Source organism: Lampetra fluviatilis, chromosome 5, assembly GCF_964198595.1.
Source record: "Lampetra fluviatilis chromosome 5, kcLamFluv1.1, whole genome shotgun sequence".
Lineage (NCBI taxonomy): Eukaryota > Metazoa > Chordata > Hyperoartia > Petromyzontiformes > Petromyzontidae > Lampetra > Lampetra fluviatilis.
In genome coordinates this window covers 6,759,079-6,786,616 of record NC_136279.1, presented here as the reverse complement: position 1 = coordinate 6,786,616, position 27,538 = coordinate 6,759,079, and the positions used below count along the sequence as shown (strand labels likewise).

The 27,538-nt window shown below is 46.5% G+C and overlaps 1 protein-coding gene across 1 annotated transcript; it reads right to left on the bottom strand.

Moving 5' to 3' along the window:
- Positions 1-307: 307 nt before the first annotated feature.
- METRN (meteorin, glial cell differentiation regulator) lies at positions 308-27,538 on the bottom strand. Its single transcript, XM_078856593.1, has 4 exons — positions 27,170-27,538; positions 23,766-24,217; positions 12,362-12,421; positions 308-4,855 (listed from the first exon to the last, which is right to left on the bottom strand). Exons 1-4 carry the CDS (start codon positions 27,283-27,285, stop codon positions 4,518-4,520), a joined length of 966 nt encoding a protein of 321 aa, XP_078712719.1. The 5' UTR covers positions 27,286-27,538; the 3' UTR covers positions 308-4,517.

The following is a 27,538-nucleotide window of genomic DNA, read 5'->3' as shown; positions in this document are numbered from 1 at the left end:
AGTAAAAGAGTGGGCGGGGCCATCAGCGGAGTGGGCGGTGCCAGTAGAAGAGTGGGTGGGGCCAGCAGTGGAGTGAGCGGTGTCAGACGAAGAGTGGGCGGGGCCAGCAGCGGAGTGGGCGTGGTAGACAGATAAGTGGGCGGGGCCTGTGAGCAGTAGGCGGGGCCAGCGTGAGAGGCCACTCCCCCGTTGGTTTGTGGAGTTCGTGGTTGAGTTTGTGTGTCGCTGTTGAGCCGCCCAGACATTTGGTAGCTTGAATTTTGGGGGAACGAGTTCCAGACACGAAATACATTTAATTCATATATTTTATTTTTTTAAAGCATAATTTTGAAGGAAAAAAAACAAAAAAATCAAAAGGACAATACATACAGATTTGTTTCCAACATTTACAACAATTCACAAGACAACAGGTATATAAATTTGTACAAATTATAGAAATGTACACTTTCTTTAATGTGTCAATATGACACTTTTAACAAGTTTGCTTTGGGTTTTTTTTTTTACAAAGTAACATATGTACAATAAATTCAGCACATGTGACACACAGCTTTAGCCAGCACAAAAACAACCCCTAGAGCTGTTTCCAATAATTGTCTTAGATTAATCTAAGCAGCCCAAGTTGTGCCTCCCCGCACCTTCCATTTGCATGGCTGGCCACGTACGGTGCGAAAGAAGTTCAACATACATACGTACGCATTTTTCATACTTTTTGCACATCACCTTCGCCAAAACAGCCAACAATGAAAAGAAATAACTGCTTCAGCAAGGACCCCATCATTGGTCACAATAAACTATTTATTTTCCCCAACACAGACACAGTGAAAATAGATGAACCGAGGTGAGATCAGTGTTGAGAGTAAAGTTATTCAGCCACTGACTGCTCATTACCCAATGTTTTAGAATTAATATACCGAAACATTCTATTTAACTTTTTTTAACGAAATGTTACGTGATTAATTGATACTTGTACATTTATCTTCTTTGTGATTGTGAACTTTTTGCATTGCCTGCTGCACTCGCTGACGTGGTCATTCCGACCATTTAATTGTTTTTTAAAATTAATTTTAGAACTTAAATACATTTTATATAACTACAAAAAGCAATCAACCAGTACAGGCTATGTAATGGTAATCTGTGCACATACTGATAGTGGTGTAATAATACAAGATTTCCGTGTACCCTCCCTTTGGTTTTTCCAGTTACAACAGCATGGCAATTGTAACACGTCACTTGCCATCACGTCTTTTTTTTGTTAAACATGAATTTCATGCAATAACTGAACCACGTGGGTTGAACGCAGGGCTTGCTTACTGCAATTTGTTGGAGGAAATGTCGGGGTTTTTTTGCCAATATGCGGTGGGAATAAATTGCCTAACTGCATGTGCCAACTTGGTGGCTGTCCACCAAAATTGACAAGAGGCGGAAATGTTTGTCCGCCAACAAAACAAGGCCACCAAAGCGTTGCCATATTTTCTTTTGAAATAAACTTTTTTTTAAATTCCACAATGTACAGTAAATGCGAAAACAACAACTCTGCACCCTTACTGAATAACCCCGTATACCATGCAGATCTGTGGCCTTCTATCGTGTGACTCGACAAGCAAACATGTGCATCAGAAACAAAAAAAACATTTAAAACGTTGCATTAATTACAGGCTATCCACATATAACCAAAAGGCAGTGTCACAACTGTTCTAGTGCATTTCATAATAATACAAAAATGCTGACAAGTACTCTTAGTTTCTTTTCGGTAAAGTCACGTAGGTAATAATAATAATAAAGTAAAATAATAATAAATGAAAATAACTCAATTAAATCACGACGTTTCGGAGGCACACAAGTCTCCGTCTTCAGGTGGGACCGTCACAGCTAAATTTGTGATTTAATTGAGTTATTTTCATTTATTATTATTTTATTTTATTATTATTTTTATTTTTACCTACGTGACTTTACCGAAAAAAACCTAACAGTATGAATCCTTGCAGTCACGAAAGCTTCAAATCTAGAATTAATGCTGACAAGCTCAATGCAGGGTGTTTTGATTGAGTTAACATTATTTCACGGTTCTCATTAATATTTAGAACTCCATATAATCCTGCACACCACCAACCCTGATTAAATTACATATTACTGGATGGGGTGAAAAGAAATAACTTACAAAAATATTCCATAAGACGGTTACGTACTCGTTTGATGAATTAAGAACAACAACACTTATGCGTGTGTCAAACGCCCGTCTGATTGCAGCTGGATTTAGCACACGCACGCATTTGCATTCATTCACATGTACACAGCAAACCTCAATGCAATAAGGTGTGTGACTGTCATTGGAATGAGAACAAAAAATATTCGACCAAAATTTCAGAGTCAAGCTTGGGGAAAGAAAAAAAACCTCCAAATGTTTTGTTGATTACACAGGCTTGCGCAGTATTCAAGTCCCAAAGTGAAAGTTAAGGAGTTCATTGCGTATGTTGTCAGTCAGTACACTGTGGGGACACGACCACCGCGCACGTCATCTGCATGCATCGTGACTCGTTCCTTGCGTGTGACGTCTGCAGCACGGCTCGTCTTCTGCAGTGGAAAAACAGCCTGGAGCCTCCTCGGCTGGGTTGGGTTGTTGACTAGGCACGACCTTGGTACAAGCTTCATTATACAGTGGTTGTACAATGGAAGAGAGGTTTGTACAAATATATCTCCTGATCCAAAATATATTGAGCACAATCACTTGGGGCTTAAAACCCAACACCTGGCACGCTTGAGACCAGCCGCTCCTGCGATAATTCTCCACAATGGCTCTGAGCCTGAGAGTGACATTTCAATGTTGGGAGTTGAATTCTATTCACACACCGTTTCACTTAATGTCGAATCCTTAATGAGCGTATTGTAGGTGGAAAGGGAAATGCAGATTTAAAAATCCATTGACATAGGTTTCAAACCTCTGCTGTACTGCTATCGCCAGACCTCCTTGCAAACCTGCAAGAAGTTGGGAGTCTCATGCACAAGTGAAAGTCTACGTGACCCACCAACCCGTGACCTATAACCAACAAATTATCGACATGGCCAGATAGTTTCTGGAGCAGCAGGTTGTTTTGGTGTGCCTCAGAGACAGCAGTGGGCATCTACAGGAATCAAAGCCACTCCAAGGAAGACAACATGGAGGGAGGTACACACATCCATGGGTTTCAAAATTCAAAAGCAAAAGTGTCTGCCTTCCTCAACGTCCAATGGCAGAACTAAGCCAATTCTATATGCATATAGCAGTGGCTGGAATATGCATCGGACAACCACTATTGCTTTGCAACAAAGTGGTACTAATTTGTATTGGCCCGAGAGTGACAATGAAGCACACCGTGTCTGTAAAAAAAGCTATCAGTATGTGCGTGAGGCTTCCGTGGCTCAAAATTAGCCCAAAGTTTTACGTATTTTCCCCAAGGGCTAGTGCAAACGTTTCCATGTGACACCTTTACAAAGTGACCAAAAACAAGAATAATTACAACTATTAGCACGGTCAGTCGACGCCAGGGCATGTACCGCCCAGAACGCAGCTCCTTGGTTGGGACGTGAAAAGCATCGTTTACAATTCAGCGCAATTTGTTACTGCCTTACGGCTAGCAATAGAAATCGCATCAATCGCCAAATCATGGTGATTAATTATATAAGGCCCTCCAAGTGATTTTAATGGCCCAGCTGTTCCAATGCTTCTCCTTTGAACAGAGCAAAAACCAATCTCACAGCTTCATGATTAATGATCAATTATCGAAACGAATCACTGACAATGACCTCTTTGTGTTTTCTTCTTCTTTGTTGAAAATGTATTTAGACGAATTAGAAACACGTCCTTTTTGTTTGGAACAAAACAAAAAAATATTTCCCAATAACAACTCTCAGCTCGACCAACGAAACCATTGGGAAGCTTCAACTGAATTTTACTTTTCACTCATGTGGACAAAGACAACCCAATAAGAATCATCATGTCTGACTTCAGAAGCAGCTCTGTTAAGAAATATACACTTTCAATATTTCAACATTGATTCGCTCATTAACAGTTCAGGCAACTGGCCATGGTCAATACCTGGTCATTGCCCAGTGTCATTTTAACTGCTGTGGATATATGATTCCTTAACCCTGCTATTTTTTATCAGGTTTCAGTCATCACATTCAGGAGTTGAAACTGAGCAACTGTACTGTTTGAGTGTTGGTACATCAAAGCCCCCTCTGTCGGACGGTTAATCTCAAGGCCACGTAATGTCTCTCCAAGAGACCCTCCTCTGCTGAGAGTCCATTATCATCGCATGCCGCCTCCGCATTCCATGACATCCATCACCCGCATAGAGCAGCAGCAGCAGCAGCATACTTCACTTGCATCTGGAAAACCCAGTGCAGAGTTTCTCTCCACCTGCAGCCAGCATCATGAGCCATCGAGATGCCGCCGCCGCCGCCACCACCTCCACCGGCACAGTGGGAGGTGGGGGCGGCCGCGATGATTCCGCGTCGTGCCGTGCCACCACGACCGCTGTTCAGTCGACGTCCACCTCGCACAGGTGGCGGCGCGCCGCGTGCGCCGCGCGGTAAACGCGCCGGAAGTCCCGGTAGCGCGGCGCGCAGCCCAGCCACGCCTCGCCGAAGTGCAGGCTGCCCGTGAAGAGAAAGGCGCCGTCGCCGGGCCGCACTCCGCACCGAAGCGGCGTCCGCAGCGTCCCCATGGCCCGGCCCGTGCGCCCCGTGCCACCGCCGCCGCCGCGCACTGGCGAGAACACCTGGTCCTTCTGGCGGAGCACGTGCAGCGCGCTGACCTCGACCCGCGACTCGCCGTGCGCCCGGTCGTGAGTCACCGACTTGATGAAGCCCTTCACCACTGCGGAGCGGGCCAGGCGCACAAGGAAAGGGCATGCACGCGAGTCAGCAACGCAAGGGTCGCGACAGTGTGCGCGCGCGCGCTGTGCGTTGCAATTGCGTTGCGATGCAAATTGAGTGTGACGGGATTGCAAGACGTACAGAAAAGGCAAGGTGTAAGGGTTATCTATTCGTTCAGAGAAGTAAAGGAATATGTTATTATTGTGTAGTTAATTATTTATCCCCCTAGTCAATCAATGAATCGTGGTGATTTGAGCATGTGATCAAATTCAAGTGTCTCACATGGAATGCCTGGTATGTCTGCTCATCTCAATTGTATTGTCCTGTCTTGTTTATTTGTTGATTTCATCACAATATTACCATTTTTATTGTGATTACTACTTACAAGGATTTTCGTGGTCTTGAGTTTTTTGTTATAATTATAGGAACTTTTTGACACCTTATGTTTCGACTCGCACCCTCAGGGGTGGGCGAGGGCCTCGAGCCGTTATCCTCACTGCCTCTCGAACTCTATTCCAGGTCACATCAGGAACTGTACTGGCACGATCAATCCTCAAATGTTAAACTTATTTGTTTGAATTGCCGAATTTTTACTGCATTTATTGGCCAATGGATGTTTGCACTTTAATGGCAAAGTGCCCTGGGATTCTGCACATGAAGATAACTAGGTGAAAGCAACACTGCATCATATAGCATTTTTCATCTCAGCTTGTATTAAATGCATAAAATATACTGCGCGTTCACATCAACGTTTCCGTCATGTTAACCCTTTCCCGTTCCGATGACGTATGTTATCAGTTTTTCTTCCGGATCCGGAATTGGAAGGAAAACTGACGATAAAATAACTTTCTCGGTACCGGGACACCCACAAGGCCATGGCGGGAGAGCGTGTGGCACAGTTTGGCAGAAGGTATTGGCAGAGTGCGCTCGTGTCCCTACATTTCTCTGCGGTGAGTACAATGCCTTTTAAAAACAACAGCGCTACGCCTCTATAAATAAACCTAATGCCGAACCGCTTGCACGTTCCGAGATTTGGCGGTGAACAGGACACCCACCCTGAAACTTCGGAAAGGGTTAAAAACGTGACCAATTTTAAACCGAAATGGTCGGCAGCGATGAAGGAGGTGCGCACTGTGAACGAAACGGGCGATGGGTACAGGAGCCTTTCACGGAGCCCAGACAAGGACACGCCTTTGTTTGGGCTCATCAGGATTTACAGCCCCAGCTGTTCCGCCGCCATCGGGTGGACGTTGCCGTGAAGCGGGACCGTCCGTGCCACCACATTGTGGTTGCGGCACCGCAAGCAGAAGGTCGTGGGTTCAAATCCCAGTCATCATCGACAATCTATAATCCCTCTGGAGTTGTTCAAAACGATTACCACTTTTGTTGAGAGCCGATGGTGGTAACCTCTTTGTCAAACTGGTCGTCCCCATCATGAGAATATGGGGTTTCTGGCATTGCCTCGGTAACACGCATAGAGATGAGCATTGCTCCATTGTATTTTTGAGCAAGGAGGCTCTTTGATTTTTGACTCATCCATAAAAAAATAATCCACTGCTGGATTATCTTTCAATGCTCCGTCAGTCAAGGTGGCCAGCACCGGTTCAGGTATTGCTCGCCACGCATCTTATAGCCGTCACCAGGAATTGAACCTGGATCACCAGGTTCATAGCGTAGTGCTAACCACTGTGACACTGCTCTGCCATTATCTAAAACCTCTGCGTAATTAGCCTTACTGTACACATGTGGGTGTATTAATGCAAATCCGCTTCACTTTTAGTCTGACTTTTGTAACGCTAACTGTCAGGCACACAATAAGTCTTATTCCTGACAACCGACCTCCACAACCATTGGGAGCCAAACGCCAAACTGCGAATAAGAGTTCAATGCAACAAAAAGTAATTAATCATGCGGACCAATTGTTGGCAGCTTCTCTCAATTTTCAATGCCACCCATTGGGGCTTTTCACATCATTGAGTTTATTATGGGCTTCCTCTGGCCACACACACGCCAATCTGCATCTCAAGTGGGGGTGCCATATGGCCTCCAGGCTCCGAGCACCTTCCCAAGCCCACCACCAGAAACAGTGTCGGCAACGTTCGGGGAGGGCCACCATTCACGTGCCCCCCCCACCCGGCTCTAACACACAACCTTACACACAAGTCACCACCAATCCCATCACACCAATACACCGATGTACTGCCCCCCGCCTCTCGTCTGCTGCTAATGCAACTGAACCCAAACTCTCCCACAAAATCCCACAACCACCGATTCCCAACGGACAAGCACCAGGCCAAAGTCGCAAACGCAGCGCTACTCTCGTCACACGCCCACCTTTGTCCATTGGTTCATCTGTCACCATCTACCCATCCTGCTTAACACAGAGCTCATTCATTACTGCTCATTTATTTTTAAAAATGCCTTTGAATCAATCAAACGACACAAGCTGCCGAGCCCTACCAAACGGGATTTGTTTAATGGAGTAGTTGCATTAAATTGCACAAGCATATCGGTCTGCTACACCAGTATAAAACGAAAAGAAATGTTAAATGCTTTCAGGAATTAGAAGCAGTGGTTAGTTTAAATTACTTTTTTTATATTTATTACAAATATTGTGTCACGCATAACCCATATGTGTATTCCACGCGTCGTGTATTCCACGCGTCGTTACGTTGGTCTTTTGCAGCTGGCTGTGTGGTGCTACTGGCTGTGTGGTGCTACTGTTGATGGATTTATGTACTTGAGATGCCTGCGCTTGAAAGTCCGAGTATTCGTGATGGCCCTTTACGAAGATACTTGTGACCCAAAAGGAGCCACTCGGGGAAGCGCAAGCTTTCTCCAAAACATCAACACAAAGGCTTGGGCTCCAGAATTTTCTGGGGCTATCGAAAAACTTTTAACGTTTAAAAATCTGTCCTTTATGCCCGCCTACATTGTGCGTGCCACAATGCGCGATTGTGATGCTTATGGTGTCCAATGCGGGCCCTGGTGTCCTCTCTTCACGTGCAAAACCATGAAGTTTCCCTTTGTTGGTGAGAATCTTCATTGCCAGCCCCATCTATTCATGAGCAGCCATCGGCAAGCTCATTCTGGGACGGGACGCACGGCTGCGTATAAAAGAACGGGTCTGTGCCGGCAATGGCCTTCAGCCCCCGCCGGTCCATCCCCTCACAGGGTGGATCATTGTATCCATCGCCGCTCGGCCGCTTATGCTCCTCTCGCTAAATCGGCCGCCGAACCCCAACTCCTCTCCAATCGTCCACACCCAGCCACAAAGAGACAAGACAGTTTCATCCGTGGAGTTTGAAAAAAAAAAAGATCAGCGTCCACTCCTCCTGATCACGACCCGTTCGGCCCCCTTTTCTTGCAGCAAAACAGTGGCGGTTAACACCCAGATGGGCCAAGAAAGAGGGGCTGTGTTTTGCCCACCAAACAAATACAAAACCATCTTCTTCTTTTTTTGACGAAGGACAAAAAATGTTAAGCTTTCCCACAACTGCATAAAAGATGACCATCGGGTTCAACTAATTGCTTTATTTGAGGCTACAATGCTTCTCCATGCCTACAATTAGAACTGGGATAAGAGGTGTTAACCCAACTTCTGAACAATTAAATACCACTTTGCAGGCTGGGTAAGCAGAAGAAAAACTAACCAGTGCTTATGTATGACAACTACTGATAATGGTGCCTACAATTATTATATAGTTTGTATTTGTGCATTTGGCTGGTTGTGTGCACACCTTGAGGGTTAATTTTCTCTTAGTTTATTATCTAAAAAGCTGTGAAGAGAAAAATTGCGAAGAGTGTTTCATGGGATAGGAATATGTGATCTGGCTTTGAGACAAAATTTACTGCTGTTCCTACTCCAATTCTATAAGCATTCTCAAAATATATAGAGAATGTTGTTGTTTTTACCGTAGGAAAATTACACAACGCTAACTATTTTGTTTTTAGTGATTTGATATTTAATTAAAAAAAGTTTCACTTGCGTTAGTTAATTATCTTCAAAGCGAGCAAAGCGTTGCATAATCAATAGTAATAGTTACATGTAAAACAAGTCACTTATACAGCAATTAACTTTAATTTGAAAATTAAGTGCATTTAACATTCATCAGTAAATAAAATAATGATCACTTTGTGTCGTCACTTGCAGCCCGGGGCTCGAGTCACTTATTCAGTCGCCTTTTAGTTGAAGCATTAACATTAAACATCTAAACATTTAGTTAATGAATAAAAAATTAGCCTATGAAAAAGCCAAAAAGTCATTGACAGGCGACACATCCCATTGTGTGCCGTCAGCCATGAGCCCAAACAGGCTTTTCAGCCAGTCAAGGCCTCAACAAAGGGCCTTTCGCTACTCGGGTCTTTGTGTGCACAGGGATCGGCGGCGCAGCTGCGTTTGTGAACAAGCGCTTAAATGCACCGGGCGGCAGCCCAATGCAGTTACGAGTGTTCACTGGCCAACGGGGCCGTCGGCGTGCACTGGAATTGGGAGAAAGATGGGGGACGGAAAGTCGGGAGAGAGCGGTGAAGGGATGGTGGGAGACAGGTTTCTTGGGGAAATCTTCAACAGATCGCTTACACCCTGGTGTTTAAAAACTCGGACATAAGAAAAGAGATTGTCGCACCTCACAGGTGAGCAGATCTTTTTTTTTTCCGTTGATGGTCAATTTTGCTCGGTAATGTGCAGGGTCACTCACCAAAAAAGGTGCAAAGTCGTTAACAAGTCGATTCAGTGTGGGTCCTTTGAAAGGTAGGCTGACTCCCAATTTAAAACACGTTTAAAGTTTTTCTCTTCAAATTGCTGACACAACGTTTTGGCGCGCATATATGTGTAATGATTATTAAGAGTGAAGTCTCTAAGGTCCAATAATTCACTGAGTCGTGTTCAGCACCACTGGAAATTGCACACTGCCTGTGCTCCAGACAGAGTCTATCCAAGTAGCAAATACCACGGACTATCCACAAAGTTGTACTCGTTTAGTCTAACCACGAGAAATTCTGGGCTCGACCCCCCAACAGGGATTTGAACTCCCAACTATCTTTGCCACAGTGCTGGGTACAGTTCCATGCATGATACAAATTTTAGCAGGTGATGGTCGGACATTACAAGATAGTTGGTTGAGCCTTAGCTGCCGATACCAATGGCCTAGCTACCAAGTGAGCAGGTAGGACAAGTGGATTGTATGTATGTATGTTGAACTTCTTTCGCACCGCACGTAGCCAACCAAGCTAAATCGGAAGTTCGGGGAAGGACAACAAACTAAACACTGGAACCCACAGCCCAAGTGCCAGACTACGTAGAGTGGGTAAAAATGGACAGGGCAAGGGTTCCATGTCATCCCTTGCACCAGGGCCCATCCAAACCGCCACTACTGATATCAGCTCTTGATATCAGCTTACCAGCCAGGGGACAAAGAGGGACAACTCCAGAAGAGGTCGAGATGGCTCCGATAAGACACCACAATGGCGGAAATGTTACTGGGGCAATTCACCTTGAACAAATAAGACATAGAGGAAGCATCCCACAAGTGTTTAAACAACGAAAGTGTTTGATAACATCTCCAGGAACAAAAGGGGCTGATACCATACACGGGAACAAACTTGTTTCGGGTCGTGATCATTAGCATACATTTGGAGAATATAAATAACAAAAGCGATAAGCAGATAATGTCTCCTTCAAACACTGTTTTGTCTATCCACACAAAAATAAAGTATGTTTTATCCACAACCCATGAGCCTTCTGGGAGTGCATCATTTCTGCAGCATTGCTTATGTTAATGCGATGCTGTTGAAATTATGCACTCTCAAAAGGCCGTGGGGCTGATGGGGTCTGGGGAAAAAAACATTTTATATTTTTCATGGATAAATGTTTATACCCTTATCTTTTTTGTTCTTCACATTAGGCTCAGCCTCAACACTCTATGAGCACTAGCACGAGACTTATACATCAAGAGAATACAAATTACACCTGGCAGTCAATCCACTGTTTTGGATGAAGGCCTCCCCATTTGGTGTCAGCCATGGGGGTTGTTTGAGCATACTTCACCACCCTGGCCAGTGCGGGCTGTTGAATGGGGGTGGAGGACCAGTCCGGACAATACCTGCCATCACCGATGTTAGTTGTGACCGGGAATCGATCTCAGGTGAGACACGACAGCCCCATGTAACAACACACCGCCAACCTCGGAGAAAGCCACTCCACTATTCTCTCGGCACTCCTCACGAGCTATGCATGGAGGTGACCAGGTAAAGGTGCAACTGCCCTTTGTCAAATTCCGCGGGAAAGTGTTTGCTGAGATTGGCCGCCGAGTGCTTTCAGCAAGCGGCGCGATTACGATCATCCAGGCACAGGGGAGGGGACAGGCTCCAGTGGACTCCCACTCCTGCCGGAAACAAAAGCCAGGGGCTACGCACCGTCAGAGATTACCGCAGCTTCTTGCCGAACCCTAGCGCCTCAGTCGTTGGTCATAGATGTGGCCGAACGCTATGGCTGTGCCGTTATGTAATGTTCAGCAACGAATAGTGAATCCCGTTAAGCAGCGCTGTGGCAGTCAAGCCCAACACACAGTTGGAAGGTTGCGAGTTTGAACTCGGCGTCTATAAAATAGTACCGATTTGTGGGAATTCAATTGGGCGACTCCTACGGAGAGAGTGGTCCCTGCCGTGGGAAACGCGGAGATTCCACCACTGGCTCAGGGTCGCCCACGGAGGTGCACTCGACCCAACGCTCGTTAAAGCAGGGGGACACGTTGACCTTTTTAAAAGTACGAAGTGTAATTACATTAAATGATCTTCCTAGTGGAGGGCCAAGCTGTGAGTCTGATGCAAATAGGGCAAAAATATTCAGCACAATTAAATGCAGGAAGCCTCTGAACACATCGTGGCCTCTTGACAAAGTCTACCTTTGATACTGATGGATGTCGCAAGGTTTAGGCAAACAAGAGCATGAGGCCAATATTTACTTTAGCAAACAGTAAATAGCTCCGTCCACTGGGCCAGCACTGTGTGGAGTCTCCACACCCCAAGTGACCCGCGATGACAAAACAAATAAAGAGCTTCACCTACAGCGAACCTGTGGCCGCCAAGGGAAGGAATGCGCGGAGAGGACGTCTACCACGGAGGTGGGGAGACCAAGTGAGCCCGTGTGCCAGTGGTAGATGGATGATGCATCGCATAGACCCTGATAGATGGCGACGGCTTGAGGAGGCATGTCCAAGAGCCTTCACACATGGCTTAGAAAACACAGTGCAGCGGAGATGGCCATGTGCGGGTGGACAAAGGGGACTTCTCAGGCGCGTTTTCAGGTTGTACCACGCGTTTATTCATCGTGGCGTCCGACGTCCGCTCCACGTTGCCGAGAGCTTCTTCAAAAACTTAATTTTGAAACGGAGCGAACACCAGACATCACGCCGAACAATGCGCGGCACAACCCGAGAACACACCAGGGAGATGCGCCGGCAACAACCGCGAAAAACCTATGCAGTAGTAAAATAAGGCTTCTTACCCAAGTCGCTCGTGCAGACAGCCATCAGCAGCTCCGTGTCATTGCAAGGTCTGCATGCCACTGGGGAGAGGGAAACGGGGGAGACGTTACCAGCGTGATTGACAGAGACCTTGAAACCAAATACTGCTGTTTTCTCAACAAGAAACCGTTCAACAAAGCCCACAATTAACCACCGGCTCGCTTTCCCGTAGGTAACTGAAAGAGCAAATCAGGCTGGTTTTCATAAGGCAGGAGAAAAACAATGAGTAAGGGTATTTTTTTTATGACAGTGTGGAAGATACGAGCGAGTGGTTAAATGTTTTTAGTCACTAAAGTGATGATAGGTGAGAGCCTAAACGGTTACCACATTTTCATTTTCACCACGGATATTTACCGTACCGTGTTTTACCAACAATATCATAGAACAATACAAACAAACATTGACGTGGCATTTACCACTTATTTGGCCACCCTTACACAGATTTTTGGCACAGACGCACTCTCCGCTATTACACGAACTGACCACAAAATATATTATATATAAAACAATGTTCACAGTGAAAAAAAGAATACACAGCATGACCATTCTTAACGTGCTTTTCCATTTTGCGGGGCATTACAGGCCATCCATTCTCTCAAAAACTCCACTCGCGGATTCCTGCTCATTTTCCGCTGAACGGGACATGGATGCCAAAGGGGCCTGGAGGCACAAAGAAGCCTGCACACCGAGAGCAGTTTAAGCCGCGGCTCAGCTGGCCATTCTACTCACAAAAGGCTCGGCTCATAATCATAATCTGCCTCATTAACATCCAATTCATCAAAATTTCCCCCACCCGCGTTTAATTAGATTCCTTTGAGAAATGCGTCACTTGTGGACTCATTGTCGTGACGAAAAGACATGGGACACTTCGGCGGAATCAAGATCGTCCCGCGATCCGTGCCTTTTCTTTGGTAAGAGCATTTTAGGCCGAAGGTGTTAAGTAAAAGAACACAATAAGAAATATCCCCCCCCCCCCGACCTCTCACTTTTGTTCATGGATAGCTTTTTTTTCTCAGAGTATAATTAGCCCAGAAATTGCCAAATGTGTCCGCCTGCTCAAATTGAGTGTGTGGCGTGGCACTCATCGTCGTAGGTGGTCCTGAGACGTTGATGGAAATTACACATCACTAGGGTGCCCCCATCAAATAGGAATACATAGAACACATTCTACGTGTAGTCCTGGCCCCCGTAAGTACTACACGTAGAACCACTGTTGGCTTTCCGCAAAGTGGTTCCCAATTTCATAAACTCCCACGGCAAATCATGGGTTAAGATTTACGTGTAGGTTAATTCAGAATTCAATCCATACGCTTGTAGCACAATAGAGTACCTGAAACGTAACACTTACAGAACGACGACATCAACCATTGTGCATCACTAAATGTCACAGTTCAAAAGTTTCAAAACTGAAAGTCTGAATGAGTCTATTGAACGTTTTTTCCCCTCAGGAAGACACCGTATGTCAAAACTGGTTCCAGAGTTTTGCTGGTCTTGAAACAATGCTGCTGAAATTATGGATGCCCAGAAGACCGTGTGGCTGATGGGTTGTATAAGAAATACGTTTTATGTTAGAGACGGGTAAGTGTAGGAGAAATTGTTTGCTTATTGATTAAAAACTTTTCACATGTTTTGCCAATTCCATCCATGAGTGATGGCTCTGTGTGTGAGGAAAGCGTGCACCCGCCCACAATTAAAACTTTCCACACATGGATTAAAGAATCCACTGTTGTAATTTCAGGAAACCGTGTCATTGTTAACTACATATGATCCACACACACACATACCCGGGGGCAGTAGAGCAGTGGTGAAGCGATCACACGTCGTTCTGGGAGTTAAATTTCTGGCCAAGGTTAATACCAGTTGGGCAAGCGATACATGAAGTGGTCCTAGGCCACCCACTTCACAAACGTGGACTGACTGGCATGGTGAAGTATGGTCAATAAAAGCTCCCCTGGACCGACACGGCGTGCGGAGGCCTTCGTGGAGCAGTGGTAAATTAATGTATTTAACATTCCCTAAAGAGTAATTTCTAGATTATGTATATACGCAGCGTTCCCAACTTGGGCTACATAATTCACACGCAGCAAAAGCGAACTCCTCGCGGGCCCACTCAACCGAAGCCTCGCAGCTCTTCGAAGGTTTCCATTTCCAAACCTCCCCCCCCGCCCGCCTCTCTCCCGGCATGAGCGACCACGCAGCCCTTTGCGACTGTGCCTCATCACGCGTCGAGCCTCTCTATCTGTGAATGGGCAGCCCAGCCCAGCCCCCGCCCGCCGCCTCTCTCTCTACGAACAGCCACACACACCACCCCTTCCCGCTCCTTTGCGTGTCGCCCGACCTGCGGAGGAGGGAAGGAGGAGGAGGAGGCGGCGGCGGCGGAGTGGGGGCTGGCTCGATTGTAAGCATCCTTCCAGGGTCTGGCCACTGTCCACGGCCAGCTGTGGCCCGGCCAGCGAACCGCCCGCCATGCCGACACAAACAATCCTCGTGGCCGACACTTCACAGCTGTGCCCGTTTGGGGGTTGCCACCGCAAGAATGTTTTATGTTGGGTTTTTTTTATCTCCTAAAAACCGCCCCCCCCCCACCACCGACCATCACCAGCCCCCATGCACCGTCCCGTTGCTACCCCCACCACCACGGAATTAAAAAAAAACCTCTTTTAAATCCCGCCCCGACAAAAGACTCTTTTTTTTTTGCACAATAAAAAAAGTTAATATTCTATTTTCTTCTCATCGCCTTTGTTCGCCGGTCAGTGTTTCCAACAAAGATACACTATCGTCATTAATTCGGCCGGTCAGCTGGGGGCTCGTTTGTTTAAACTGCTGGAAGAATGTCAAACGCGTCCATTGTCGAGCCATTCCAAGAGTTACACATTGTGTGAATTGTCCCCGTGTATATTTTATTGTTATTCATTTGCCCATCCACGCAATGTTTCAAACAACTATGAATTGTCGAGTAATCACACAACAGAGATGCGATCAGTTCACGTGCAGGAGACGAACGAACGACAGCAACACCGGACCTTCATCCAGCAGTGGATAGAAAGTGGCACTTTTACTATGCATCTGGGGCATACTTGTGTGGGCAGCTTGGAGGCCACGGCAAGAAACCAGCACCCAGTTGCAATACTTGCCGCGACTATGCCCTTTGGCACTGCACAAACACCACCCACCACCTTGACTTTCAAATATCCGCAGCAGGTGCAAGCAATCTGACGTGAGCGCTATCAAGGTATTTGGATTCTCAGCCAAAACAGGCCCTTGTACTTTCTCACCCACTGACCCTCCACGTGCACTGTGCTGGGGAATGGTGGTGCATGCCCCAGTGGCGTAGCTATCGAGTGCGCAGGCGGTGCAAATGCACCGGAGTGCCATGGGCTAGAAGGGCCCAAGCAACGAGCTCGGTTCAGTGTTCTTCACTAACTTTCTGAGGGGGCCACTTTCGCCGATCAGATATCAGTGCGAGGCCCGCCACACCGCCTGCAAGGGGTGCGTTTCCTAGTTGTGCATTGTTAGGGAGCCACGCGTCAGCGGCCGCACTAAAGGCCACCAGGGGCTGTCAGTGGCCCGCGGGCCTTGCAATGAAGAACGCTGAGCTAGGAAGAGGGGAGGAAGGACGGGGTTGAGGGCTGGTGATTGGCTAAGAGCACATGCAGCGCCGGCTGTCGGAGTAAGTAACGTAAGCGTTTGTATGCTCATATGGAGGCAGTGGCTGGTGGGTCACGCACGGATCGTCCTGTGCTGCAGAAGATGGCAGTACAGCAAGTGGGTTTCTGGCGTGTTTGTGTGCACTTTTGAGTGGTACCCTTGAGCACGAGTGGCTCTTAGCTGAGCACTTCTGGTAAGAAACCAGAGGACCCAAATAGAACTCAAACATATAACTACACAGGGCCCTTCTGAAACGTCTCATGACTCAATAAAGCAGAATAAAAATGTCTCTGCTCTAATGAGCTTCGAGCGAGGGCTCTAATCCAGTGATGGCCCCTCCATCCAGTAATGGTCATTCCACATTCCTTTGGTTGGGAGAAATAAGGAATGCTTTACAACGTACATTTAAGAATTGAGGGGTATTAATTCAATATTTCCACTCACTCACTCTCTATTTACAGTATTTGCAGTAAAGAATATATACAGTAAACAATGGACTGGCATTGGCAGGAAACAAAAACAACCCGCAGACCAACAGTAACAGGCATGACCTCATGCACGCACAGGCTGAGGCACCGCGTTATGATTAACTCATAAAATGGATATAGTAATGCTTTGTAAACACACAATGTGATCAATCCTTTCACAATCTCTCCACTGTATTCATAACAATCAAAGGTGTTTACACTACATATACAATGCGTACAGTTTCTGCCCCTATTCACATTTGTACTTGGCCCAACCAGGGACTTGTGTGATGGTGCCGGAAGACCCAGTTGACTCCGACACTCATGGCACAAGCTCACACGTGGACAAAGAAACGGCGAACTGGGTGCTACTCTGTGTATGCCTCATCGTCAACATCATTAACATCATCATCATCATCATAACCAGCATAATCATTATCAATATTAATATCACTATGCTCTTAATCATCACATCATGTTTCAAGCATAACAACATACACCCTCTCTTAATGATTATCATCATTATTACATGCATAATCATCATCATCATAACTACCATCATCATCATAATCACATTCTTAATCATCACATTCATAATAATCACAGCAACCAATCTTCTTAATTATTAGAACAATGACTGAATAATGATCTCAAATTCCCCTTTTGTTCTCGCGCCTCGAGATGTACTGCATGGTGGGAGGGGGGGGGTTTGAATCAGTTTGTGTGCAGGTGGCTAGGGGGCCGTCCATAAATGACGTCACGCGATTTTTGACGGTTTTTGACCCCCCCCCCCCCTCGTCACACGGCGTCACAAAAAGTCAGACCCCCCTCAAATATGAAGTCACAAAGCTCTGCCCCCCCCCCCAAACCCATATTTCCATTTTGAAAATAAAACATGCTTTAAACTATTGTCATTGTAGTGCGTATTTAATGTGGCGCTGCACTCTGATGTTGTAGGAGTGTTGTTACAACAATTAGTGTTGTTATGTCTATATTTATTTAAAGTTGCGCATTTTGATGTGACGTCACATTTCTCAACCCCCCCCCCCGCCGCCGCCCAGGTGCGTGACGTCATTTATGGACGGCCCCTAAGAGGATTGTTAATTTTGGGCGCCAATGAGGCGAGATGTTAACTCCCTCGCCTGGTTTACAGGAGGTCGTGGGTTCGATTCTGACCCTGGCGCCTGCTGTATATTTAAGGGTTTAAAGTCTCTCTCCCCGTGGTCGTGTGGATTTTTTTCTCCGAGTCCTCCGGTTTGTACCCCCACATTTAGAAACACGCACTTCAGAGTATTTGCCCGCTTTACATTTCCACGTAAGAAGCCATTTCACTGAGCTATCATTTGTGGCCAGGTCGCTTCTAGAAAAATAGCTGTATAGCTCATTGGGCCTTACCTGCTAAAAAATTGTTTTACTTCAATCGTTTTTTTTCAATTACATTGCAGGGTTCGTGAGCGATACCGACGGCCTTCACTCAGCAGAATATCGACCATGGCTGGCTGATGATTACGTTGACGTCCCCAGACACCGTCTCTGTTGTGTACACAAGCGGTGAGTTGCTGATGCTGCTGATACACCATTGAGTTGGATATGGCAAAAACCCGCCGGGGCCAATTTCACTCTCTAGCTCTGGGCGAGTGTTAAAACCTCCATCCACTTATGTCAACAGATGGCCCTCAAATCTCCCCGCAGCGGCAACAGTTAAGTTCTTTGTCTTTTACGTGGGAACCGATGTAATTCTGGAAGTGGCCGCCACGTGACTTGCGGGGGGTGGGGGGGGTGAGCACGCAGACTGCTCAAGGCTCAGAAATGACCAATCCAGGAGACTCGATCGCCCACATTCTTCTTGCAGGCAGAGTAAACACCGGGAAACTTCAGCTCTGCAATTTGCAGCTTAAGAAGTGGCCATTATCAGATTCCAATCGGCCGTATTCGCCGATACGTGACCAGATAAGGCGAGGTTCCCAGCACTGACAACGGGTTGCGACCGTTCACTTGATCAATCTCAGAAGGGGAAAATGCTTTAGATTATTAAGAAGATGTTTTGACTTTCACTCACCGACGGCTACACGAGTAACATAGGTGGGTGGCGGAAGACGAAGCGGTGGGATCTTTTCACCTGACATGAGAATTTTCTGAGACAATAACAAGATTTTTTGTTTATGCACGCGCACATACTTTGTGCTAAAATTCCCACGGGTAGGGCAAGGCAAATTATGTAAACATTAGACGGTTACATCTGTGAGATTCTAAAACAGCTCGAAGTTTGTAAGAGAACCGCCAGCATGCTGTGTTCATCTCATCTTGTGTTCGTATCTCTTTACTAGGTTTAAAAATATACATTATTAACATCAGACCTTGTTGCAACAGTTGTGGATGGCACTTGCGGCCAAATAACTTGACTCAGAGATTCACCAGCCTTATCGCAATCAATGGTCAAAAAATTAGGACCTCTTTGTGGGAAGTCAAACAAGAGTTATCTAGCGGTGAGAATGGCCTCTGCCTTGGTGATGTGGAATTTCCGATTTTGGCTCTAAAATGCCAACAAATATTAGCGCTGTCCCGGTATGTGAATGAAGATCGCAGCACTTTGACTTAACAAACATTGAGTGTCAATTAAAACACTTTAAGCAGTTTCTGAGAAAAACTTTGAAATAAGTCCAAGAGCTACCACTAGGGGTGCTAACGATGCATGAATAAATCGATTGATATCGTTGCTTCAGCTCACGATACAAGCATCGAAATTAACGTTTTTTGTTTAATATATATAGTGTGTAATGGGTTCACTTGACCCCTCCAGCCACGAAAGGCCGGATATTTCAGAAAAATGTAAAAAAATAGAATTGGTTATCGAATCAAATCGCTACCCTGAATCCTGACCATTTCATCGCAAGTAGGGTGAATCGTTACATCTCTAACCAGTGGTGGTGCTCGGCCCAAGAAAACCAAGTAAAAGCTCAGAGTCCCAAGGAGATCAAGGGGCCTCAGATTCATGAATAATAGGGGTGAATTAAATATAATCTCAAATTGAAACCCTACTAAAGATCACATGTTAATTAACATAACACAGAAAATTAATCTCCCTCATTTGTTGTCTGGATCTGTTCTTTCATCTCACTCCATCTAAATACAATTAAATCCCTTATCTATAAATCGTCTGGCATCTCACTAGGATCTTACAAATCGTCAAGGACCCCTTAATTACCATTTTTATCATCCTTATACGGTAATTACGAGGACAATTACAGAACGTCTCTATTGTGCGCATGTCTGAAGGGGCCCCTGCCGTTGGAATGCTTCCCGAGACCTGCAGGGGGCTAAGAAGCCCACACTTGTGGCCTTCCCTCCCTCCATCCAACCCTTACGTCATTGTGCCTCAGGGTCCCTTTGAGACGGGGAGCAGCAGCGGCACATCCTAGGCGCGGTGCCGATTTGAGCGAATGCCAATTGGCTATAAAACTGTACAGCATGCACCGCCATGCCCATTCATTCGCTCGGCCACATTGCGGTGCTGTGCGCACTTTACTTATGCCCAGGTGAAAGCCGATCGAGACCAAACTTCTCGTTTTCAAAGGTGACCTGGGTCACCAAATCAAAATGGAGACAAGTTCCAAACAAAAAAATCTAATCTCTGATTGGTGTTTGATTTGGGGAGGTTACAGTGCTGGATAGCTCCCAGCACGTGTGGCGAAACTTTAGAAATCAAGTCGAACAACATGAGGTGTGACTCGAAAACACATCAGAGAGCTGCCTGGCACAACCGTGAAAACCTACACAGAAGTATTACCAAAATAACGTGTGAAAAGAAGAGGGCATCCAGAAAACAAAAAAATCCAAAGCCCCTGTCACCTACTGGCCACCTTTGTAGCGCAAATGAGACTCGTAACACACTCGGCACATATTTCTAGATTTGAAGCTTTCGTGACTGCAAGTATTCATATTCTTAGGTTTTTTCGGTAAAGTCACGTAGGTAAAAAAATCAAAATGAATAAAAGTAAAAAAAATCACGACGTTTCGGAGGCAACACAAGCTTCCGTCTTCAGGTGGAACCGTCACAGCACGCTTGCTGTAATCAATTTCCACCTGAAGACGGAAGCTTATGTTGCCTCCGAAACGTCGTGATTTTTATTTTATTTTTATTTTACTTTTATTAATTTTGATTTTTTTACCTACGTGACTTTACCGAAAAAAACCTAAGAATATGAACACTCGGCACACTTGTTCTGGCTTACAATTGCAAGGTGAAGTATAATTCCCAAGAAGCACAGCGATCCGACCCTGCACAAAAGTTGCCGATGCCAATCTCTCGGCACGACAGTCGGAACAATGGAACAGGTTTTTAAATCCCCCCCCACCCCCCTGCTGCTTGCCCATCCATCAGTGTAAATCGGTGCCTGTCAGGTCGCGTGCGGTGGGCCAAAGTGTCTCTTCCGAAACGTTTGGCCAACATGGAAGAGTCGGTCAAAATTCCCTCTCTAGAGGGGGCTCTCTGGAGATCCTTCTCGTGGAGCCTCTTCCACCAACAGCAGCAGCGTGAGCATTTGCGGCGATGCACCGTTTTGCCCTTTTTCTTTACAAAGCACATCTGCAGGTGGCGGCAATGACGCAAAGCTAGAGACTTGAGTGCATTTTAATCGACGTTTGGCAGCAGCGACCGGAGAAACTAGTCTGGGCAATGTCTATCACACGTTGCTGCGATGTTCAGTGTTGAGTGCAAAATAAAGTGATGCTGCACTATAACCGCAGCGCAGGCCAGAGCCTGTCCTGCTGTGGCATGCCTGGCCCTGCACGATTGTCGCACGTCTGACCTCTCCACAACCACTGCACTTCGGAATGGCCTCTGTCTCAAAAACGCCGTTTCACGATCCCCTTTCCGCGTTCAATCGGCTTCTGTTTTCCTCTCATCCCCACCGTGTTTGGCTACCATTTTTGTAAGGAAGCAAACACATCGCTCGCGTATTTTGTTCCGTGTACTTACTCGAGTTCAGAACATTGTCCCATCGTCTCTTTCACCAAGTTCCAATTGCCGAATCTCGTTCGCTTTTAATTTGGTCTATTACCATCAGTGCTCTTCATTGCTGGCTCTATTACATTACAGACCTTTGTATCTACGCTCTACAAACTGTGATAAACATCAACAAAACACCTAATGGATATTAAGCTATTGTACATTATAGATAGCGGGTGAGTGTTACCTGAAAACACTTCATGCCGCTTTACATGTAAAACAAAACATTAACCGAATAATCCGAAGCGTTCTCCCCGAGTCAAGGCACAAGGTTAAGAAATCGGTTCCACTCTCGGAGACGACGGGTATGCTATTGGTGCACTACAAATGTAAGCCGTTGTTGTTGTTATGATAGCGGTGCATGAAGTTACTTGGCAGAACTTCCCTGGATGACATCCCCACAAATGTGACGTCTGCAAAAGCCCGTATGAGCAGGAAGGTAAGATGGATGACCTTTGTCTCTGGTTTCAATTGGCAGGTGAGAGTCCATTGAAACTGGATACGTCTCTTTCAGCTACCACTGAAATTGAATTCCCTATGGGTGCATTGTAAAATTATATAGCATTCCATGATCCACAGTTAAAGCCAGGCATGGCCCAGTGAAGTGAATACAGCATTCTATACAATGGTGTTTTTGCGAAGTCATCGGTAAAAATGCTGACACCATCAACTTGCTGCTGCACTTTGGAACCAGGTTTAATCATGGGTGGGTGGACTCTTTATTTAGCACTGCAATCTGTGGTATTAGCTCAAAGACAGGATGCAAGTTTTTGCCATCCGAGCCATCTCTCTGTCATACATGCATTTACTCTGACTGCAAGTGATCTGCTAAGCTTGTAAAATAGAAAATAAAACACTGAAACATTTTTAATTGCGAATAACCAAGTGTACCCATGTATTAGGAAATTAAACCCCATAAGGTAATGGTGTCACCTGAAAAAAAACACTGCAGAGGGGAAAGGGAAGGCACCTCAAATGCCCTTCCCTAGTTATGGATCATTAGCCTTGTGGAGGGCGGCGCTGTGATATGAAGAGGGGGAGAGGGATTGGAGGGGATGGAGGGAGCTGGAGCCATGGAGCTGCCACTTAGTTACAGAACTTGACAGTCAGACCCATGCATTATACCAGGACAAAATAAAAATAAATCTTAAAACTGAAAAACTTACGTTCATAAACACAAAAAAATGCGACATTTGATAGAAAAATATCACTTTTATTATTTCGTGGCATTTGCACGTTCATTCAGTCATAATAGAAAAATAAAAAGCACATTTTCAGTTGGTAAAACACAGTACAGTACAACATTTTATTGCACACTTTCGCACAGAGCGAGCGGTAGGAGCATACTCGAGCCGTGGCACTCGCTCGCCTCACAAGCCCTGCACGCTTTAGAAACATGAACACCGCGATGGTGACGAGCCAAGGCACCGGTCGTATCACCGTGGTGCATTCACCACCGCTCTCGTCAATGTTTTACATGGTATCTGGAATTTAAGCGGATTTCTGAATCGCGATAAGATTAGGCTCGGACTCAATAAAGGTATCTGCTCATAATAAAGGAGAATGCAGAAACGATGGGTGATGAGCCAAGGTGAAGGCAGTCAGATAAACCCAGGCAGTGTGGGGACCGAGAGGAGGTGGTCTGGTGCGGTGCAGGTAGTAAAGTGGCAGGAGCGGCAGAGTAGTACAGTTATTGTTACGAAAGGAGCTGAAGTTGGTACATCAGAAATTAACATTTTTTAATTGCCGTTTGGAACAATGCTGTTATCAGTGCATCACCCTGTCAAACAATAGCTCTGGCACTACCTGTGAAGTCACGTCAAAAACCCTCTTTATACACACCAGGGGCACACCTTGCAATGCCCTGAGAAGACTGTTCATCCCCAAGCTTGCTTTAAGTTCAAGCCCCGGGAGGTGGAATATTTTTCCAAAAATGGAAGAAGAAAAAAACCAAATATAACGTGATAATCTTTCGTGCAGCAATTTCTGCATGGTCTGAGACCTTCCAGACACTACGCCTGAGAAACCGGTTTAATCCTCGGGTGGCAGACACCTATATTAAACCCCACGATCTCAGCGGTGCCGACAAAGCGCCCCGAACCCAGAGTGAACTTAATCTTGATTTGAATTGTTCACCTCTCGTCACCAATGAAAATTGACCTACAAATACAATTGTGCACACCGACGTCACGAATGTCTGCTGGGGGACGAGACGGGAAGCAAGGTGGGGGTGGCGAGGCAGACCCCGTCACAGTCTCCTACCTCTGGATCTGATGAAGCTCTGCAGGTCGGAGGCCCCACCGCCGCCACCACCACCACCATCACCACCGTCGTCGCCGACGCCCACCCTCAGCTCGTAGCGAAACGCCGCCACCTTCCTGCTGATGTCCGTCTGCGGCGTGGCCTGCACGAAGATGGCCAGCGGACGGCCGGGCGCCGCGCGCAGGCAGTACGTCCTGTCGGCGCGCGCGTCCCGCTCGCTCATCACGAGCTGCAGCGCGCCGTCCCGGTCCGCGTACACGCTGGCGCCGCGGAAGCCCTCGGAGGGCTTGAGGCAGGCGACGGCGGCGGCCGCCCCCGGGAAGGAAGGCGGCACGTTGGGCTTGAGGACGAGGCGCAGCGCGCCGCTCGGGTAGAGCCACTCGATGGAGCCCTCCGAGCAGCGCAGGTAGAGCTGCTCCACGGACCGCGAGCCAGGCTCGTGCGTCAGGCCGCTGGGAGTGGCGCACGGAGGAGAGGGAGCGTTAGCGACTGGGGGGCATGGGTGATGGTTCAAAGCACCCCCCGGAGGGAGTCAATGCGTTGTCGTGATTCAGGGTTGCGACTTGATTTGAGTAAGGATGGATTATATTTGTTTGGCTTCTTTTTAACCTCTTGTGTGATTCTCAGGGTCATGTCGTCAGGCCACTGGTAGTAAAGAGGCAGGAGCGTTATCAGCTAGGGAGGTGGGTAATTGTTCAAGCATGCCTGGAGCAATTCCATAAATCGTCACGATTCACGGTTAAAATTTAATTTAAGCTAGTTTTACCGTTCTTGTTTGTAATGTTTCTCTAGCTCGTGTATCAGGCTGCTGGTGATGGGACACAACGAGGGAATTGTTTTAGTGACTAAGGGGATTGGGCAACAGTTCAACTTCCTGGAGCGATTCGATTAATGATCAAATTCAGTGTTAAATCTTGATTTGAGTGTTGTGATTTAAGAATAGATTTCTTCTGCGAAATAAACTGAATAAGGTGAATGCAATGTAATACACAAACATGAAAATAAAATAATTACAAAGCATGTTACATTTACCTATTCACCTATGCTCTAAACGCACATTTTGATAAACATTACAAACCACCCTGAATGCACCCAATCTCTTTGGATGTCAGAAGATGAGCCGATTTGAGCCTGGCTAGTACTTGCACAAGAGACCTCCTTGAAATACCATGTGTTGTCGACTTGGACTGAGGTGGCCAGGCAGATGATGGCAACAGTGCAACGGGTTATTTAATCCATCTGTGCAGAGCTTTCAGTGCCACCTTCTCATATTGCATGGGCTTCCAACGTCTCATTAAAATGGCATCAACAAAAACAACCTAATGCCAGAATAACCCTGAACATGAATCTTGAAACTTAGTATGAGGCTTTCCTGGGCAAATAATTTTTTCCATTATCATAACAGTGATTATGAATTCCACGGGACACCTGATGCACCATGCGGAGACGTGAAGAGTGAAACATATATCGTTGCTCCTTCAGTAAGCATTCCCTTGGACCCCTCACAAAGTATATTGGTTTTTCCGGCGAGCGAGGCTGCAGTAATTAAATTCTTCGTCTTGGCTTCTCTAAGCCGTCTCCAGGACTTTAAAGACAAAAGTCCGTTCCGTCGCCAAGACAATGAATGGGGCTCTCCCGCCGCTCCACCAAAAATAATTCATTTACCTCGGCTAGTTTGGGCGCGCAAACCGAACGCGCCAAATTACAACAACAAAAAAACACCACCACCATTTTTCTTCGTTTTGTAATTACTGCTTTTAAAAGAAGCCAGACTGAATTGGAAAAAAAAAGTTGACAATCCACAGTTTTACTTTGCAAACATTGCTTTCGGTACTGTGCAACAGATAGCAAATTCATTCAAAGCCGAACTTACTGGCTAATTCTCTTAGTCTCACACACACACAATCAAAATATGCAAATATAACAGTTTATTTTTTCCCCAACAATCGACTCTACCATGATGTACACCCCAAACCGGTTAAGCTATCACTCGGCACCGTTATTATTAGCCGTGGTCAGGATTCAAACTCAGATCGCCAGGTTCAGAGCGCGTATCACTGTGCCACCGGTCAATATGTGCAGTATATAATCATTATACTGTAAAAGACAAATTGCAAACGTCATCTCTGTGCTCATTACCACTGCAAAACAGCATCGCGCTCATATGAGGTGCCACATTGCATCTGAGCAGGGGAGGGCTCCTAGATTCTGGCTTTAAAGGACATTTATCTGCATCTTTAAAAGCTCCAGCTGAGAGAGGTTCCAACAGAACGACTTTTCCAATAAACATCCCAACGAACAGTGGCCGTACCTTGACCGTCCCTTCCACTGGACTCGTCTTTCAAACGTCTGTTTGTACAGAACTTCTCTGCTGTGTCTGCAACTCACTGCCCCCGTCTCCCAGTCTCTTGCCTGCATGCTGCTGTATTATATTCTCATCCTACAGCCGCCTCCTGGCTTGTCTATCTATCGTGTTAGATGTCTCGAGACGCAAGACACAGTGCGGCTTTCCTGGATAAATAAGTGGGATAAGAAATTTAATGAAGATGCTCCTGTCCTCCCTAGCTCTTACCATGCATGTCCCTTGTCCGTCCCTCCCAGACTAATCTGGATGCCCCCTTCTCTTGACCTCCCTTTCCCTGACCCTCCCGGCTTCTCGTCCTTTTCTGTACCTTGTTCCCTCCAAGGTTGAGTACATTCGTCACACAGTCGCTCACCAGCAGGCTACAATAATTATTCTCACGACCGCCAGTTGAGAGTGGGCTTGCACCACCTATGGAAACGAGCACTGCACTCTCCTGCACGGCTGACTACGTACGGTGCGAAAGAAGTTAAACATACGTATACAACATCGCGCGTGTCCGCGTGTGGACGTGTGCGCGTGCAAAGATCTTTCATACCACACTGCCCCAAAATTACAGGGCGATCAATTTATAGATACCCTGCCGATTAATGACCCCCTCCAAACGTTCGTCTCATCAGGTGATCGAATGCCCTGTACGGGATTGTGGCTCAGCCTCTCTTACGAATCACCTTAAATTTGAGACTCATTGCTACGTCGCGGAACCGTGAGAGATTGCCGACGACTTGGGGAGGCCTTCATCCAGCAGTGAACTGGTTGATGATGATGATGGTGAACGCCATGCGATTCGTAACCGCACTCGCAACGTAATTCGCGATTTCAAACAACGACGCTGCTTAGAAGGGTAATTATAACCGACGCCCGTAGCTGCTTCGAAATTAAATGCGGTCCTCTCTATAATTATTGCAGTGTTCTTTTAACGGGGTATCTATACATGGATAGCGCTGTATTACAACAACCACCACCAACAACACCGCCAAACTTTTTTTTAACCAACTGTGGGTGGCTTAAAAACTCCACTGTGTTTGCGAGCACCTCTCACCTTCCCCTCCAGCTGCACTGGTCCGCCGAGTACTCCGCGCTCCCAGTCGCAGCACACAGCAGCAACATCAGCAGCAGCAGCATCAGCTGGAGCAGCATCATCAGCTGCAACTCCATCGACGACGTTGATGTTGTTGATGATGATGGTGGTGATGATGTTGATGATGCTGACGATGGCTAACACATGGGCTCGTCCAGTGCTACCTTCCCCAGTGCATTCCGACGCAACAGCAGCAGCAGTAGCGGCATCGGCAGCAGTAGCATCGGCAGCATTGGCAGCAATCGCGTCAAGAGCAGCCACCGTTTGCGCAGCGCTCAGCTGATGCTGCTGGCAGGACGAGACGGAGGCTCCGCCCATCTCCATGCTATG